A 15,122-nucleotide genomic window follows, 5' to 3' on the forward strand; every position below is an offset into this window, starting at 1 on the left:
CAATGGAATACTACTCAGCCATAAAAGGACAAAATAATGCGTATTGTGCTTAGTTACCCGTCTGGTTGACTTTTTCAGCCTGTAAAATTCCAATTTTACAACTGTAGATACCTACAATACAAAAACGCAGAAAGATGCTTATCTCTGCTTGTATTGTTTACTTCTCTAAATATAGAGCATCGATCACACATTTCAAAAGTTTTGTCTAATGTAATTTATTATTATTTGTCACACCTGGCAATAGCGAAGCTTTAGGACCTTATATAATGGATTGTTTACATTAAAGTCAGCTTTTCACCTAACTGCATTTTTTGTATCTATTCTTTAGTGTCTATTCAATATGATATGTGAAAGGACACTGAGAATCCCCGCCAGAATAAAAACTGTGTTCTGTAGTTACCCATCTTACTCATCCTAAACTTATCCATTTTTCTTTGCAGCCCTGTGTAACCTTCAGCCTTTGGAAGCCCTCTTTGTTATTTTGCGAGAATCTGCTCCCAAAGTCAAATCCAGCGGATGGTAAAGATGAATGACTTAATCTCTTAAAAACATTAACTGGCTATTTTTATGCAGCAAAGAAGTTTTAATTCACTTGATCAGTCCTGCTTCACCATTCCTGTTGGAAAATATTTCCTAAAAACTAATACCTTAAGTAAGGGAGTCTAAGTGACTAATATTGATTAAGAGCTAGCTAGCCAGCTAGAAATAATACCTTCCATAGTATACTATGATGAAATTACTGTCCTGGCATAGTGGCATATTCAGTTATTTCTCAAGTAAGGGATGGACCAGTGGAAACCATTTTGAGGTTTCTCACTGAGTCTAGATAGGCCACTGGTGATTATGATATATACCCCAGTCATTTGACCCATTAAATTAAACATCCACAGACCTAGAGAAGATGACGTGTTCCCTACTAAACGGGGAAATCTTTCTTATTTATTTATTTATTTATTTATTGTCTTTTGTCTTTTTCTGAGGGCCACACCAGCAGCATGTGGATATTCCCATGTTAGGATCTAATCGGAGCTGTTGCTGCTGGCCTACACCACAGCCCCAGCAAGGTCAGATCCAAGCCGAGTCTGTGACCTGCACCACAGCTCACGGCAACACAGGATTCTTAACCCACTGAGCAAGGCCAGGGATCAAACCCACAACCTCATGGTTCCTAGTCAGATTCGTTTCCACTGAGCCACGATGGGAACTTCTCTTTCCTGATGAAGCTTTTTGATCTAGCACCTGAAACTCTTGCTTATTCTTAGTGTTTATGGCTTGTTCTGATAGAAGTGGTTACTATGATTTGATTGCTGACATTCTTCCTTGTGATTAAATTTAACTCTTCCCACAGATCCAGCTTTTCTGATCACATCTGTTTGCATGGACCATTTTAAAAGATCAGTTAGTGCTGGTGCTATTAACACCTTTTCCTGGATCATTACATTGACACCTTTATAACTCAAAATGCACATAGTCAACTGAAATACTCCGACTTCAAAGTATGACTACTGTGGGATGACCAGTCTGGTTTTATGGCCTACAGAAATCACATCAACCACTTAATTGCCATTCCACCACTTGACTTTTTACTTTTTACATACTTCCAAACTCATTGAAGTTTCCCCTATTATTTGAGTAGAAAATGCCATTGACTCTGGCCTCTTCTGAGGTTTGAATGACATTTCTGTGTAATATATGTTGCCAAACTGCAGGATATTTGGCAACTGCAAAGACTATAATAGCTAGTGACAACTCTCTCCAAAAATACCACCTTCAGAGTGGCATGTGAGTAGAGGTGGGAGGAAGTTTGGCAGGCCTGAGAATGACTTTGATTGATTTCTTTTAGGTCCCGCAAGTTCCACAATTTCATGGAAAAATGCATGATAAAGAATTTCCTATTTCGTCCTACTTCTGCAAACATGCTTCATCACCCATTTGTTCGGAATATAAAAAATGAAGGACATGTTGTTGAGTCATTAAAGAAGCATCTTACCGGAATCATTAAAAAGAGACAGAAAAAAGGTAGAGCATGTGCATCTTCATTTTTACTGGAATGAATATTCAAATGAGAGCAAAATTTATTAATTTATTTTTTCAGGAAAAATAGTATTTGTTTAAGAATTAAGGTGAAAGGGAAATTCTGAGGCCTTTCATATTTAGATTTTCCACTAATATGCCATGTGCATTTAATTCATTCTCTCTTGCCTGATCATCTGTGTACATAAGATTATAAATTGTTACCAGTTACAAATGGCAGGTGTTCATATTTACAAAAACCTTTGAAAGCCTCAAGAAGAATTTCATGATGTGCCAATTTTATTTTAAGAAAACTCCTAACTGAAGAAATAAACAAAAGATAGCAAAATATATATTCTATTATTCTTTTTTGACTAATATGGTAATTAACTCCAATGAGATAAATGAATTTGTAATTACCATTTATTGACTGCTAATTTTAATGTAATATCTGGGTACCATACAAAGTTGATTTTATGTGTTAGTCTCCATCTTTAAGATGCAATTAAAGGAACAAATTTATACAAATAAAAGTAAGCTTCTAGATATTAATGCCAAAAATGGTAGGATGGATGTTCATCAAATCCAGAGGAAACTACTTAGGAAGTTCTAATTTTATAGGTTTTATGCCACATGCTGCATTTGATTGGGAGTACCATAGGCAGGATTGAGTAGTAATGGAGTAAAAGAGAGAACCTGAAAAAGATAGCAAGCATTTTAAGATTCACTGCAGGATTGATTGCAACAGAATCCCTTCCATCTGCATAACTATACATATCTTATTTTGAAGTGAGAGGCAGAGGGAATTAATTTATTTAACCATGGTGGAGAATGTATTGGACCAGCATCACAGAAGCCAGCCAATCTCAAATGTGTACAAGAAGATTCCCCCCCCCAATCTATTTGAGAATTCAGTAATTTCCAGAATTGCAAGATTTCCAGAATGTAACCTTCAGGAAAAGTCACATATAGAGATTACATGGAAGAAGTAAATGTAGTTGTCCAAAACTCTTTAATATAAGAAATTGAAAAGAAAACTCTTTTGTTTTGTAAGCTTCTATATTTCAGTATGGCACAGCCAATAGGAAAGAAGCCAAACATTTTCAATATGTTAAGTGTAAAACCCAGAATTTAGATCTTTACCTTCTCTTTGAAAGGACCAAAGATCTCGATCCTCATTTTCAAAGATCCTCACTGAAAGAACTAAAGATAGATGTGGGCTCCAGCCATAAAGTCCTTACACCAGAGCATATACCTATAAGCCATGCTCACCAACCATTTAGAGTTTGTCTTGGCCCTTTATCTTTTTGCCTTTCTCAAACTTTTCTCTTTAGAATTGCAGCAATCAGACTGCTAAATTGTCTTTCCTAAGCCAAGAGAAATTAGTCTGTATGGAATAGCTGCACCATGCTGCAAAAGTGGGCCTAGGAATAAGGATATTGTCTACATCAACAACCAGGTATAATGTTAAGGGTTATAGTCCTCTTATCCTTGTAAATTCACTTGGCATCCTGAGCAGTAAAGGGTACAAATTGAATAAGGTAGATATATTAATCTCTACTAATTGTTATGCTTTATTTTTTCTATTTCATAAAAAGGAATACCTCTGATCTTTGAAAGAGAAGAAGCAATTAAGGAGCAGTACACCATGAGAAGATTCAGGTACATTAGACATTACATATATAATTTGATGTTACCAATTTATGTAAGACAGTTGATTCTATACTCTTGCATTTGACTCAGAAAAACCTTAATCCTTTCTGATAAAATAAAAATAAATCTCTATTTTCAAGAGATATTTGAGTGGAAATGTTAAAGAAAATTATTACTACTCAAAGAAGCCTTAATTTCAGCAGTAGAATCATTGAGTAGGTTATCATACCATTAATACTGACCATGTTAGTAATACAAAGACAATTTCAGACATTATAGATATGATTCAGGATTCACTGAAAATATCTTTGTGCAGAACATATTTATCTTTTAAAATAAAAGCATTTCTCCTGAATGAATTCACTCTACTGACAATTCCAATTGTATGGCAATCATTCATTTGTTTATTTCCAGGGGACCTTCCTGCACTCATGAGCTTCTGAGACTGCCTACCAGTAGTAGATGCAGACCACTTAGAGTCCTGCATGGAGAACCTTCTCAGCCAAGGTGGTTACCTGATCGAGAAGAGCCACAGGTTAAGGCACTTCAGCACCTGCAGGGAGCAGCCAGGGTGTTCATGCCACTACAGGCTCAGGACAGTGCACCTAGGCCTCTACAGGGGCAAGCCCAGGCACATCAGAGACTACAGGGGGCAGCTCGGGTGTTCATGCCACTACAGGCTCAGGTTAAGGCTAAGGCATCTAGGCCCCTGCAAATGCAGATGAAGGCACCTCCACGACCTCGGAGGACAGCCTGGATGCTGATGCCACTACAGGCTCAGGTTAAGGCCCCTAGGCCTCTACAAGTACTGGCCCAGATACCCAGAGAGCAGCAGGCTCAGACCCAGCCCCAGGCATCAGAAGGGCCACAGGATCTGGACCAGGTACCAGAGGAATTTCGTGGGCATGATCAGGTACCTGAGCAGCAGCAGAGGCAGGGCCGGGTCCCTGAACAACAGCAAAGGCAGAACCAGGTACCTGAACAGCAGCTGGAGCAGAACGGGATACCTGAACAGCCAGAGGTGCAGGAACAGGCTGCTGAGCCTACACAGGCAGAGACTGAGGCAGAGGAGCCAGAGTCATTACGAGTACATGCCCAGGTGTTCCTGCCCTTACTGTCACAGAATCACCACGTGCTGTTGCCACTACATTTGGATACTCAGGTGCTCATTCCGGTAGAGGGGCAAACTGAAGGGTCACTTCAGGCACAGGCCTGGGCACTAGAGCCCACACAGGCAGTTGGCTCAGTTCAAGCACTGATAGAGGGACTATCGAGAGACTTACTTCAAGCACCAAACTCACATAACTCAAAGCCACTTGGTCCACTGCAAACCCTGATGGAAAACCTGTCATCAGACATGTTTTACTCTCAACCAGAACAAGCACGGAAGAAAAAATCAAAAGTTTCCAGTCTAAGGCAAGCATTGGCAAAAAGACTATCACCAAAGAGGTTCCGGGCAAAGTTGTCACGGAGACCCGAAGAGTTTGAGCTCTCAGATTTAGAAGCCCACAGGCAAAGGCGCCAGCGCAGATGGGAGGATATCTTTAGTCCGCATGAGGAAGACTTGAGACAAGTTGCAAATGTAAGAGTTTCTGATATTTTTACTAAATCAAATATGCAGACAAAATATGCTAGTTCATACTCATGTGTTCCTTCTATAAAACCAAATGAAGTAAACATTCATTGTGTCCCAAGATTAAATAATTTGTTCTTCAAATAAATTATCCTGAAATTTCCAGGTAATTGTAACTTTAAGAAAGAAAAAATTTTGCTTAAGTGATCCAGGTAATTGCTTAATATCATTGTAGAGATATAGCTTTAATTATTTGTTTATTTTCTACCTATTATTCCCTTAGCCAAAAAAGGGACATGATTATGCACATTTAAAGTTACTATTTTGGATTTTTAAAAATTATTTTCATGAATCAAAGTTTCAAATATAACTCATTAAAAACAAATATAGTTTTGTTCCTCTAGCCTCTAAGTTAGTTTATTTTGCTCTTTTTTTCCCATAGAATGCTGAATTGTACTATTTAAGAGAATTGCATTAGTTTTTGTAGTGCACCCGCTGTACATGGAAGTTCACGGGCCAGGGACTGAATCCTTTAAGACATTGCACAGGGCCAGGGATCAAACCCATGCCTCTGCAGTGACCCAAGCTGCTGCAGTCAGGTTCTTAACCTACTATGCCACAATGGGAAATCCAGGAAGATCATTTTCTATATAGTTTCCATAAGTACTACTTGTCTCACTAATTTTCCACCCATTTTACATAACTAATCAATGAAGTGCCTGCATAGAACATCACACAAGTTAAAGATTCATACCTTGCACTCTTTTGAAATGTGGGGTAATTATGTTAATCTATTATAGAAAAATGCTTTAGTCAATAAAACTTTATTCTTTCAAAATTCTCTAATATAAGTGGATATAATTTGGCTGGAATTGATAGATAGATGCAAGCTGGCAAATCTAATCTGATACTGAAGGGTTTGTGTCTTCATAAGCAAATTAAAGAGGTCAAAAAGACCGGTAGAGTAGTTGTTTTCTAATATTTCACAGCATCCATTTACATAAAAGGACTCATCCTGAGTGTCCTAAATTAAACCCTGGTATCAGCATCCACCTATCTAATAGTAAATGAACCTTGTCTGAATGTGTCTGAATAAGGAAGCCTTTTGATTTGTGTCCATTGAGTTAAATGAGCAAATACTGACTCCCTTACATGTTTAACATGACAAAAGTTAAAAGCAAAAAGAGAATAAAGGCCCCAAAGGGGAAATGAATGTCTGGTCCCCAAAAAATCTGACAGATAAGAGCCAAAAGAAACCAGATAGAGAAGGGGTGGCATGAGTCTAGAAAGCTGATATTTGCTTGACCTTAGGGCATCTAAAATGCTAGTGACTATTCTCAATTTGCCCTAGTAATAATTGGATCTGATGAGTTTTGCATTTTTGAAAAAGACTATTATGCATCCCTGTAAGACATAATATTAGTAGCATGGCACATACCTATTGTCATTCAGTGTTTTAAATATATATGTGAGAAGCCATTCTAAAATAGAAGAAAAAGTCAATGAATAATAGTTACCAATCCCATGACCTTAGGATTTTGTGCAGACATTCCTATCTTTATGTGTAGCTCTTAAAGAAAAAATAAAGAAAATTATTGATGTTATAGTCCAAGTATCAGACCTGAAAATGTATCAGAGTTTAAAGACATATGTGAGTGCTTCAACTCACTAGAAGGAAAGAAAACACATTTCCATTATTCTCTTTGAGTTGAAGAAATAATATTGATTGGATTAAATGGGAAAACTGAAACTTTCCTTAACTCCCAGGATTCAGTTAAGGAGAAATATTTGCACTGCTGCATTGCAAACCTTCCACTGCACAGGAGGAACAAACTTTCTAGTTATAACTGCTTACTAAATGTGACAGTTTGGGGTTATGAGCTAAGCTTTAGACCAGAGATTTTTTAACCTGGGTCTTAGATGAGTTGCATGTGGTCAGCGATCCCCCGAAAACACATGCAGAGACGTGTGTCTGTCCATATGCAATTTCCTACAGAGAATCTCTAGCATTCATCAGACTCTGAATGGGATCCAGAACCAAAATTATTAGAAACTACCAGCTTAGATTGATTTGAATATTTGAAAATTATTTTTTATTGAACATTAAGATAATGGGAATTGCTCCTATTATTTATATTTTAACAAGTAAAATATTTATTTTCCTTTTTGTTTCAAAGGACAAAGAAGATGAATCATCAGATAATGATGAAGTATTTCATTCAATTCAGGCTGAAGTTCAAATAGAACCATTGCAACCATACATTCCAAATCCTAAAGAAAACGAAGTAAGTTTTTCCGTATGAGTTTCTGTGACACTACTAAGTGCCTAGAACTTAAACTTTTGGTCTCAGGATTTCTTTATATTCTTAAACACTGAAGACCCCCCAGAATTTTGTTTACTTGGATTGTATCATCATTCAATGTATAATGTATTAGAAATTAAAACTAAAAAATTAAAGTATTTATTACTTCATTTAAAAAGTAACACAATGATTAGCTATTAATATAAGAAAAAAATTTTAATGAAAAATAACTGTTTTCCATCTTGCTTAATGGAAAACAGCTGGATTCTCATATCTGCTTCTGCGTTCAATCTTTTGCCATCTATTGTTTGTTTATTTTATTTTATTTTTTGTCTTTTTGTCTTTTTGAGGGCCACACCCACGGCATATGGAGATTCCCAGGCTAGGATTCTAATAGGAGCTGTAGCTGCCAGCCTACACCAGAGCCACAGCAACGCCAGATCTGAGCCACATCTGTAACCTACACCACAGCTCACAGCAATGCCAGATCCTTAACCCACTGAGTGAGGCCAGGGATTGAACCCACAACCTCATGGTTCCTAGTCGGATTTGTTTCCACTGCACCGCGACGGGAATCCCCTTATGTTGTTTAGGTTGAAGTATATGAGTAAAGCTGGCTTCTCTCATATAGGTGGTTGGAAAAGGAGAATTTTCAAAGATTTTTCAGATAATTGTGGATATTCTTTGATAATGCACCACAACTAGAGAAGAGAAAACCATATCAGTAAAATTTTGTATATTAAGTAATATTAAAATCTGTAAGTCTGTTGTGTACTATCAATATATATTTTGGTCATACATAATTTTGTATTTTTATCCATTGGTTAGTTGGAAAATATTGGTTAATTGTTTATGTATTTTTTCCAAATATTTACACATTTTATTATACAGCACCAAAAAACAGCATTTCTTAATATCAACTTCATCATAAAAATTACTGAGTATTGATAAGCTGTCAAGTGCACAGTGAGAGATGTGTTTCAAATTTTAATTTTCACTTGAAAGCTCAGTTTTATCATTGCTAACAAATAACATCAGTTGTTTTTTCCTTGAGTTGACAGGCTTACTTCTTTGATTTTTAAATAAAATGCCTGCCAGATACCCAAGTTGAATAATTGCAGTTTATCTTGCCAGTCATTCTTTTAAGTAAAAGTATTTCCCATGAAAAATTTGGTAGTTCAGCTTGTAACACAGTCACACATACCTTTTCCCTTGATTGTCTATGTTCTGAGATGTAGTTTATGACAGGGTCTGAGTCATTTAATCTATAATTTATTTTCTTACATTTATGGGAATAATCGAGTCATTCCTATTGTCTAAGTTGATTGTTGTTCTCATGAGTTTATTAGCTATTAGCACATGGTATTGATGAGGACCACGTGGCAGTTTCAATTCGTATGTAGACAAGAGAGTGTCATTATAGACAGCATTTCCTTATAGCCAGTCATCTAAAAATTTCTTGGTCACTAAGAGCAGCTAGGTGAATGGGTAAAGAACTTAGAAATTCTTGCCTTTCTTTTAGTGAGTCAGAAATCTCATTACTGTTCTCAATCAGGACAAAGCCCCCCCACCCCGATCACTCTATTTCTTCCTTCAAGATGCTTCATGGTAGTCTTTTTTGATGTATTTCATGGACAGTCATCCTTTTTAAATATGTTCTTTGTGATATTAACAGTCCTCTGAAGTGAATAACAGAGTATTTCTTTATAAATACTAATCACTGGCAGAAGAAACATATGCTGAATTGTATTATTTAATTATAAGACAATATATCCCTCTCTGCCTTAATAAATGATGACTAATTTTACTTCCAGATAATAATTATTACTTTAAGTAAGATACCTTAAGCTAAAAATATAATGAACTATGTCTGATTGGTTTAGAACACGTCATTTTCCTTAGTATATGCAATTCTTACTAATCATTTTCTTCTCCCTATTTTTCAGACCAAATACAGTAAATTCATATTGGGCATTAGCCTTTCTTATTTTTGGCCTTTATCCTTTCTGAGTAATTTTGGCCTTCAGTTTACTGAAATCAGCTTCATGAACCAAGAGGCCTAGACTGGGTCAATATGATGCCAGTTATCAGATTGAAAAGTGGAAAAAGTCAGTCAGATGCTTATCTTGCATACTGCCAAACATCTGGTTGTATTTGAAAACATTCATTAGCAAAACATGTGAATTATTGACAATATTTTTCATTTCTAATCTTTCTGTTGGAGTATAAAGACAACTTTGATAAGTCACTACATAAAAAAAGAAAAAAGCATAGTAAGGTTAGTATAGTTTCTGGAAAGTTCAGAGTGATTTTTATCAGCATGAAAATGCTAAATTTATTTTTTATTGTGACATGTTGAATTTTCCCTTCTAAAGAACCCTTGTGACTGCCTTTGTTGAATGTCAGAATGTCCTATTTTGGGGAGTAGCTAAAAACTATTTTGAGTAGAAACCTAGAGATATAAAATTAAATGAGGCAAGGCAATGCTGCACAGCCCTATCTACTAATGTTAGCAGCGAGTAAACTGCACTGCTGATAGAGGTTGGCTCATTATATGTGATCTTTCTCAAGTCTTTTGCTGTATTAGATAAATGAATAATTAATAAAATTCAAATTTATTTAAGATTTAAAGTGATTATGACACTGATTATGACAGTAAGGTCAAGTTGTAAAGTGAAAAAAACATGCTTTCTTAAAGATGGAACACTTTGGACTCCTGAGAGATTTTAGGATGTGTATATGTGTGTTACAGTTTTTAAACATCTAGTATTAGCTTAAAAGTGTGAGCAAATGAGAAGTTTGAGTTTCAATTCTGCCTTATAAATTTGAACTTGATATAAAAATTAATATGAAAGGATAAAGAGAACATTAAAGTAGCATGTGGGAGAACTACATTCCGATTAAAGATATTCTTTGACTTTAAGTAAAATTATTTGAAAAGTTATTTTCCATCTCTGAGCTATAGATTCCTCAATAATAAAATCAAGATGTTTCATTATATGATATCCAGAATCTGTTACTATACTAAAATTCAGGAATATATTTAAAAATTATGATTGAGCAATTCTTTTTTAAAAATGTTTACTATAGTTGAATTACAATGTTGTATTAGTTTCAGGTGTACAGCCTGAAAATATAGCCTATTTATGAAAATAAGGTTTTATAAGCTGGATTTTTAAAAGATATCTCTATGTGAAGAATGACATTTTCTCATGAATTAATAACTCAAAAAATTTACGATTGAGAGTTCTACCAAAGTATTGTGTTGTGTTTCTAAGGTCCAAGAGATATCTGCTTCTGTGCCTTACAACCAGGATCGTGTACATCATGTCAAGTTCTCTTCAATGTATGTAACTCTGATTTCTATATTCAAATTACTCATTATTTACTATCACATGGAAAATTAAAGCCTATTTATTTGACACTAACTTCTGTGTAAATTCAAAACTAAAATATTCGTGAAAATATAGTCACCAATGATACCATTGGCTCATATTTAAAACCTTAAAATTGCAACAATCCACTAACTAGATCCTTCACATTTGCTCTTAGTACAATCTCGATATTATTTAGTTTGATGACTAGTAAGATTCACAATTTAATAAAAAGAAACAACAGTGAATTCTTTGACACCTTTCAATTAATAATTTACAAAAAAGATATGGAATTTCATGGGTATCGTATACACTTCAATTATATGTATCCTCATGTAGTACATCACGAATGTCATGTACTACATGATAAAATACTAACAAAAAACTCAGTAATCTCAGGAGCTAATGTTACAGAATGGATAAACCTGAAATGACCTATAGGGAAAATCAAATCTAAAACTCAAAATTATATCAATATTTTATACCTGTGACTATATTTTTAACTCTGTAGTATTGATGATCTTCAGTGATTTTCAAAGATCATGTTTCGTATTTTAGATGTTGTATGCAATGTGTTATATTTTAAAGCTAAATTTTAATGTTTGTGCTCCTTGAAAATCATATCTCCTACAAGTCAAACTCATAATGGAGAGAACTTAGCTTATATCCATTCACTCAAACATTCAGTAAATACCTATTGAGTACTTACTGTATTCAAGATTCTGAAAAGTATGGCCAGATGGCATAGAATTGATGGTATGTAGTATGTTTATTCCTGTCTCATTATTTTTTAAAACCCCTATGCATTCATGTCCTTATATTTAACTGGTATGCAGAAATATTGAAAAATTGTAAAGCAAGATTAGGAATGTTCTCTTACTATGCATTCAGTGAATGAGTTGTCATGATCCTTCTGACAACAAAGGAGGAAAATCAGTTTAGTTTTACGTATCTGTTTTTGGTATCACAGAGTATGATATAAAATCAATATAACTATTAAACTATTAAATGCAGGGTATATAAAATCAATGTTGCTGTTAAACTGGAGTTGGTTGTTATAAAATGATTTTTTTAAATTTATAAGTAGCAAATATATTTACTTTAAATATCGTTACATTTATAAAATTAACTGAAACTTGAGTCTTTCCTGAAATTGGGGTCATAGAAAAGACTCTTGTCTGTTGTAGGCCTAAATCCATAACCAAAGTCTTTCCTATATAGAAATTCCAAACTAACTATAAAATAACTGTTCCAAAGAAATTTTCTAAATATTCTCTGAATTTGAATAGTAAAAACAAAAGTGTCCTATCTATCTATTCATCCATCTATCTAAATCAGGAACAGGACATTAAAAAAATCCCGCAAATTCCAAGCATTTGAAATCAGGATGAGAATAGTGAAATATTTAACAATAACTTAGGTTTTTATGTTAAAATCCTCACATGCACTATAAATTTATGTTTATTGCTGTGTTACCCAGGTAATAATAATGTCTGAATGTTAGCTTAAAGAAAGTTTATAGGAATTTTTAGAAAAATTATTATATGTGATAGAAACATATATGGAGACAATTTTTTATATTTTGGAAATTGTTTCTCTGTTCTAGATAAAATAGCAGGCTTGGGGAAATTGGAAAATATTACTTAAGCTCTACTTCTTTTCAGTTTGATATATACCCATATACTTAAAACTTTGATTGGTCTTGATGTTGAGTTGTACATTCCCTTTATGAATGTTAGGACATGGCACATGCTTTTCTGTCTTTTCATTAGTGTTCCTCAGCGGTCTCTTTTGGAACAAGCTCAGAAGCCCATTGACATCAGACAAAGGAGTTCGCAAAATCCTCAAAATTGCCCAGCAGCATCAGGTGATTCAAGGCATAAAGTTTAAACAGTCAAAACAGAGTTAATGTTTAATAGTTTATATTGCAAAAGTCAAGAAGGAATTTCAAGAAGGGATGAATCAGTAGTGTCAGTGAAGCCAAGTAAGGTTAAGACCAGGTGGCCTTTGGATTTTGCAATTTGGGTGATCAGTGATGACCTTTGAGAAATGGAAAGTAATTTTTCTGAAGTTTCTTTTTTCAGTTGGATAGTAGCTAAACATGTCTAGGGAAGCATGGGGGGTGGTGGTGGTATCAACTTTAGTTTCTATACCATGTGTGAAAAATGTAGGAAAGGAACTTGAGAGAGGCCTCTCCAACAGGATAAAATTTATAGACAGTCTTTAGAATATTGAAATTTTAGATGGAGTAGTGTGGGCATTTGTTTTATTTATCAGTTTTTTATTTCACCTCCCCAATGTAAGATATGTACAGCATCTCATAAATATCTCTATATGCTAAAATTTGATGTTTTTATTCAAAATGAAAAATTAATAAAACCATAAAAAATAACTTCACAAACTGATATGAATTTCAAATAAGTATTTTTATTATAATGTGCTTTTGAGAGAGTTTAAATGAATTATAGATTTGTGAAATATCAGAATAAACAAATCAAAAGTTATGGCTTGGGTCATAAAATCTGGCATTATCTACTTTTAAACAATTCAAGTACATTAAGCAAGGGAAAAATGTCCCCAAGTCATCTCTAAAAATACAGCGTATAGATTTTATTAAAATGTTAATAATTAAATGGACATATAGGTATACTGTATGAAAATCAAATATTAAAAGATCTGAATTTTAAAATCCTATTCTTCATAGGAGACTCAGGTAATGGAATAATTTTTTAAGTAATAATGTCCCTCATGCAGAAATTTTATCTTGTAAGAAATAATATAAACCAGTGTGAAGAGAAACTTTAGGAATTTTTTTCCCAGAATCCTTCCTGGTTTGACTAGGGCTAATTTTGCTAACAATTGAACAAACAACTAAAAATGTAAGATTTTTTTTTGTCTTTTTTTTTTTAGGGCTGTACCCATGGCATATGGAGGGTCCCAGGCTAGGGGTTGAGTTGGAGCTACAGCTGCCACCTACACCACAGCCACTGTAACGCCAGATCTGAACCACGTCTGCAACCTACACCATGCCGGATCCTTAACCCACTAAGACCAGGGATGGAACCTGCATCTTCGTGGATGCTAGTCAGATTTGCTTCCACTGAGCCCTGATGGGAAGGTTTATTCATATTGCATATTTTGAAATAAGGAAATTCTGGACTAGGCCCCAAAGAAGTTATGAATAGTGGTGGGAGGGAGAAGGGGAGAATATCTGTGTAAATAATAGCTAAAGTTCTTTTCAGCTCTAAAATTCTATCATTATTTTTTTAACAGCCACATCTGCAGCATATCAAAGTTCCCAGGCCAGAGATTGAATCTAAGCCACAACTGTGATTACACCACAGCTGCAGCAACACTGGATCCTTTAGCACACTAAAGCTGGGCTGGGATCAAACCCAAGCCTCTGCAGCAAACTGAGCTGCTTCTGTCAGAATCTTAACCCACTGAACCACAGTGGAAACTCCTAAAACTCTATGATTTTATTGTGTGTGCTACATAGATGATTTGAAGTTTCCATGAGATTGCATACTTCATGAGGCAGGAAATCAGAACATCTTACTACAAATTTGCCTCAGAATTTCAAACATTCGCCCAAACTTCTTACTTAGCCTAATAACACACCATAAGACTTAGAGAAAATAGTTTACTACAGAAAGATAATAAACTATGAAATATAATAGTTGTCAGAGATGCAGATACAAATTGTAAGATATGTTCCAGTATAATATTCTCAAAAGATGTCAGTGTTTTCAAATACATGCTTTTTGAAGTTGTAGTGTCAGTACTTTGGCTATATATATCAAGGCAGCAAATAAAAGAGGGATAGTACTATTTATCTTTAAAATCCAAGAACACAAACATAATAAACAAGGACTTGAGAGTCCCCTTAGTGACTTTTTTCTAAGTACACTCACCCAGGTCTACTGATCTTTGAGCCTAAATATTCCCACTCTATTTTAGCTATAGATGTTATTTACTATACCAAATCTTAATATCAAAAATCCAGACTGCCAATCCAGAAAAATTTGCATGTTAAGTGAAAGTGTTTACACTATAGAATTGAGCTTTGCATTGTGATATAACTAGCAAATATGGCTATTAAAATTAAAACTAAAATGAAAATGAAAGAAAAATTTAAATTCCTCCCCTCAGATACACTGGCCGTATTTCAAGTGTTCAATAGCCAAGTGTGGCTAGTGGCTACTG

The 15,122-nt window shown here is 34.8% G+C and overlaps 1 protein-coding gene across 8 annotated transcripts in view; it reads left to right on the top strand.

The window, feature by feature from the left end:
• NRK (Nik related kinase) overlaps positions 1–15,122 on the top strand; it is a 128,874-nt gene that overhangs the window by 79,545 nt on the left and 34,207 nt on the right. For all 8 annotated transcript variants that reach the window (XM_021079907.1, XM_021079900.1, XM_021079901.1 and 5 more), the window contains exons 10-16: positions 441–519; positions 1,844–2,019; positions 3,612–3,675; positions 4,081–5,248; positions 7,417–7,524; positions 10,821–10,888; positions 12,689–12,783. In XM_021079907.1, the coding sequence (XP_020935566.1) occupies positions 441–519; positions 1,844–2,019; positions 3,612–3,675; positions 4,081–5,248; positions 7,417–7,524; positions 10,821–10,888; positions 12,689–12,783 (1,758 nt within the window). The remainder of the gene's footprint in view (positions 1–440; positions 520–1,843; positions 2,020–3,611; positions 3,676–4,080; positions 5,249–7,416; positions 7,525–10,820; positions 10,889–12,688; positions 12,784–15,122) is intronic.

Source organism: Sus scrofa, chromosome X (assembly GCF_000003025.6).
Source record: "Sus scrofa isolate TJ Tabasco breed Duroc chromosome X, Sscrofa11.1, whole genome shotgun sequence".
Lineage (NCBI taxonomy): Eukaryota > Metazoa > Chordata > Mammalia > Artiodactyla > Suidae > Sus > Sus scrofa.